Source organism: Arachis hypogaea, chromosome 6, assembly GCF_003086295.3.
Source record: "Arachis hypogaea cultivar Tifrunner chromosome 6, arahy.Tifrunner.gnm2.J5K5, whole genome shotgun sequence".
Lineage (NCBI taxonomy): Eukaryota > Viridiplantae > Streptophyta > Magnoliopsida > Fabales > Fabaceae > Arachis > Arachis hypogaea.
Genome location: NC_092041.1, coordinates 94,971,168 through 94,975,565, shown reverse-complemented (window position 1 = coordinate 94,975,565; position 4,398 = coordinate 94,971,168). Strand labels below are relative to the sequence as shown.

The window sequence follows — 4,398 nt, the reverse complement described above, 5'->3', positions numbered from 1 at the left end:
ATGATTGTACCTTTCTTCAAGATCTTTCCACAGATCTGCATGATCTTTTAATGTGGGATATTCATTTTTCAATCATACGTCAAGATGACGACGAAGAAAAATCATGGCTTTGGCTATATCCTTCTGGGATGTATTATTTTCAACTTCAATGGTATCTCCAGGATCCATTGAATCAAGATGGATTTCAGCATCTATATCCATGATAAATAATTATTTTCAAATATATCAAAAGTATTATATTCAAGATAAGAGAGTTTCGACATAATAAAAATTTATTACTTGAGTCTTAAAAAAAATTTAATCAGAGTCTCGTACTAATAACGTGTTGTAAAATAACTAAAATATAGTATAAATAAAAAAGTAGAAGTAAAAAACTCTAACACCACAATTAATATTTCAATACAATAGAAATAACTAATATATTATTAATATTATATAAAGAGAGAGAATTATTCTAAATACTTGTAAAAGAAAAAAGAGTAAAAATTGTTATTATTGATCATAAATTAATAAATACTTAACCTCCTATTTATACACATGAAAAGACTTCTTTTTCAACTTTCAATCAATATCATTCAACTTTGAGAACATGAGAAGACTTCCTTTTTCAACTTTCAATCAATATCATTGAAAAACTGAGCCGCCAATATATTAATGGGCATCCAACTCAGCTCTCATACTTATCACAACATGCAGCATTACTTTTCTAATTATTACTTTTTAAAGAGAGGGGGAGGGGGTTGTCAGGAAATAATAGTAGGCTTATATAAATAGAACAGCAAAGTAAACTCTCATTCAATAACATAATGACTCTTATCTTACATAAATATGACTCAGAGCTTTCTTAAAACACACCAAAGAAAGAAAATGGAAACTAATAATAATCCTATAATCTCCACCCCCTAACCAAAAGCATCGAGGAGACATGCATAAAAAAAAATCCCCTAACTTCCCTCTAATACCATCCAACAAGGCTTGGATTCGAAAAAAACAGAAATCCAAGACCCATGGAGGAATACACACACTATTGTGACTTCATCTTCAATGATTATCCCCATTCTCAACCCCACATACTATAATATTACAAGGAGATAGTACACACTGTACAAAGGATGAAGAAGTTACATCGAGGATTCACACACCTATTGTGTGCCCTCATCTTCAATGATTATCCTCATTCTCATCACAGGCTATATATATTACAGACTGTACAAGGGATGAAGTTACATGGGGTTCTTTTGCTTAAACTGGCCCCACATCTATCATCTCCCAGAAGTGGCCAAGGTTCTGTCTTTGGAGACATCAGACTTTGCTATGAATGAGGGTAAACGGAGGGGATTTAAACTGGGTGCAGCAGGTTGAACTGGTTTCGGTTTTGGTTTTGGTGTGTATGTGAAGTTGAGTTCTTTGTTGGCAGCAAGTGCTAGAAGTTCTTTCTCTTCTAACCCTTTTGTTGGCTCCAAGCTACATCTTTCTGGAGTGTGTTTAGCTAATGCATCTCTAAACTTCTTGATCTGTAGTTTGATAAAAATAAACCGAGTGAGTTTGAAATTTGAATACTGTTTAATTATTATGTTCCCTACCAATTAAGCCAACAAAGAAAATGAACAAATCCGTCAGGAAATACAAGAATTAAACATCTATAATTTATGAAGGTGAAAGCAAATATTGACAATAATGATAGGGTGACAATTAACATCTAAAATTCATGTATATAACGTCCAAAAATACATACTTATTACATCTAATATTATGTACTTATTTCAGAGGTAATTAATGAATGTAAAATAAGACAACTTTGGATTGATTTGGACTAGTTTTTATTGTCTCCCAAACATTTCTAAATATTCAATACTTGGTCTCACGTTAACATTATTCCTCAAATCAAGCAGTCATAGCTCATAATCTTATCCAATACCATATTAGGCAATAAAGTGGGCAAGGTAATCAAACTCTACTTAGACTGCAAAAATACAACTTCAAAGTTTTAAGAGTTTAATTGTGAACTGTAAACTCATCGTTAACGAGTTAACATTGAAAAGGGGAACAATACAATAATGACCATGGCTTGTGCTAAAGATTTCAAACATGCACAATATGAATTAACCAAACAAGGAAAGTAAACAAGTATTTGATCACATATGGAACAAGATTGAGATTGACAACAGAATGCTGCACTAACCGTAGCATTGGTACAGCTAAACTGGCATAAACGACCTTCAGCTCCTCTATAGAAGCGGAAGAAGGGAAGAACATGGACATTGAGGCTATAACACATGGATCTATGATCCTCATAGTTCACCTGAAGGAACTGAATATCAGGATTCATCTCAGCCAATTGACATATCTGCAAAACCACAACCAAAAAGTAACACTAAAATTCAGAAACATTCCAAATTAGCCAAATATAAGAGTCATGAACAAAGATAGGGCTTAATAGATATGAGATTTAGTCTGAACTGTTGATGGCAGAGTCAACAGTTTCAGATCTAGTCTCTCATACAAGAGAATATACATATAAGGAACATGAATTCAACCACTAGGGACCAAAAAACCACTTAAAAAAAAACCATTTTTCATATTTTGTAATTATTTCTTTAAAAATACACACACAATTATTTCTTTAAAAATCTGAAACAAAGCACCCAAAATTTGAAACAGTTATTTTCCCTAACCCTAATCTCTATAACTATAAACCAAAAGAGAAGGGGGTTTTTTGTGAAGAATTTATATACCTTAGGATGAAGGGCTTTGCAGCCACCACAACCAGGACTGAAGAAATCAACAATAACAAGCTTGTCCCCTGCGTTCAATAGTGAATTCACAAGGTCCTCTGCGGAAGTCACTTCCCTCATGTTCGGTTGAATCCCTTTCTCCCACCATTTCTGAACCTTACCAATTCTACCAGTCATCTGACCAAAAAAAATTAAAAATTAACAAAGAGAATTGGAAGAAATCGGATACTATTTCATGAAAAAATAACAAAATCCCTAATATCCAGAGAAAAGAAACAAAAAATTAATTTTAACCAACCTGAGACACTATAGAAGGTCGAAGCTGCGAATTAACCCTGTTAGGCGATGATGATCTATTCACACGAAATAGGAGCTTTTTGCCATGAAAATCAGATGACAGAGTTGAAGATCTGAGCACCTGTGATTTCATCTTCAAAGAAGGGAATCTCTTCAAACCATAACCGAAGCTATAACTCTTAGGAACGACAGAAACCCTAGGATTATGATGATGTTGTGTATCTCCATGCCATGAAGAAACCAAGCTCGTCTTGGTCAAAAGCTCGGCCATTTTTTCTTTATCTCCGTTTGAAATTTCTTCAGAACTTCACAAAATCAGAACAAATTCTCCGTTCAGATTCAATATTTTATCTTCGGATTCGGGTTTTGTCGAGAAAATTTAGATGGAGAAGGAAGAAAAAGAAAAAACCGGCGACGTTAAGGGATTGAAAAGAAAAAAGCTTTATTGAAAAGCAACGTCAAACAACCGTGAGAAGTGGGATAAAAGATAAAAAGTTGTTTGAACTGGTAAACGGAAGTATTAGAAAAGCAATATATAACATTACGTTATTAATAAACAAATAACAAAAATAATTTTTTTACAAAAACAATTATGGCGCGATTATTCTGGTATTTTTGAAGGATTTACCTAACAATTAAATATTATTTTATAACATAATAAATGTTACCGCATAAAATATTTTTTATATTTTTATTTAAATATATAATATTAATTTGAAAATACTTATTACTTAGGTAACTTTAGAAAAATTTAATGTATATTGTAAAAATTTATTTTTATGAAAATTTTAATTATGTGCAAATAAAAAACCGATACCGATAACCGAAGCCTCTAAAACCTAGTAGTGGCTAAAGGGTAAGATTATAAAACCGATAATGTTGAATTATTGCGTGGATTGGATTGAACTTCGAGTTTTTGATGGGGTCGTCGGAAAGATCGGATGGTGTGGATTGATCCGTTTAGACACGTGTTGATTTCTTGTGGCCCCGTGGTGGAACGCAATTTTATACTACACAAGAGTAAGTATTTTAATTTTTAAATTTTTAAATTTATTTAAGGTTTGGTGGGGAGCATTGTATGTGGTGAAAGGTCGCAGGCTGCAACACGTTTCATAATCGTTGTGATGGGTTTTGATTTTGAAGTCATTGAGTTATTGCTTTTGGATAAGGCCACCCGCCAGCTTCTTTGTTTGCCACCTCATTGTGACTTGGAAGTCAGAAAGCACAATTTTTTTTTTAAGATTTACCTAATATGTAGGAGATTTTTTATTTTTATTTTTATAGTGTTTCTGTATGGATACTTGGAGGCAGGGCGGAGTTTAGTTAAGATAATGAGAACTATGGCTCTTTCAAATTTTTATTAAAA

The 4,398-nt window shown here is 32.8% G+C and overlaps 1 protein-coding gene across 1 annotated transcript; it reads right to left on the bottom strand.

Annotated features, from left to right (window-relative positions):
- Positions 1 to 771: 771 nt before the first annotated feature.
- Positions 772 to 4,158, bottom strand: LOC112697018 (thioredoxin-like 1-1, chloroplastic). Its single transcript, XM_025750000.3, has 4 exons — positions 3,034 to 4,158; positions 2,736 to 2,912; positions 2,183 to 2,347; positions 772 to 1,514 (listed from the first exon to the last, which is right to left on the bottom strand). Exons 1-4 carry the CDS (start codon positions 3,301 to 3,303, stop codon positions 1,263 to 1,265), a joined length of 864 nt encoding a protein of 287 aa, XP_025605785.1. The 5' UTR covers positions 3,304 to 4,158; the 3' UTR covers positions 772 to 1,262.
- Between the last annotated feature and the right edge of the window lie 240 nt (positions 4,159 to 4,398).

Bases quoted from the DNA above. Each gene is read 5' to 3' on its own strand.
- LOC112697018 (XM_025750000.3), bottom strand. From the start codon at position 3,303: ATGGCCGAGCTTTTGACCAAGACGAGCTTGGTTTCTTCATGGCATGGA. The intron at 2,348-2,735 runs GTATATAAATTC...GTGGTTTTGCAG, and splicing joins GCAAAGCCCTTCATCCTAAG to ATATGTCAATTGGCTGAGAT. The intron at 1,515-2,182 runs GTTAGTGCAGCA...ATCAAACTACAG, and splicing joins TTAGCTGTACCAATGCTACG to ATCAAGAAGTTTAGAGATGC.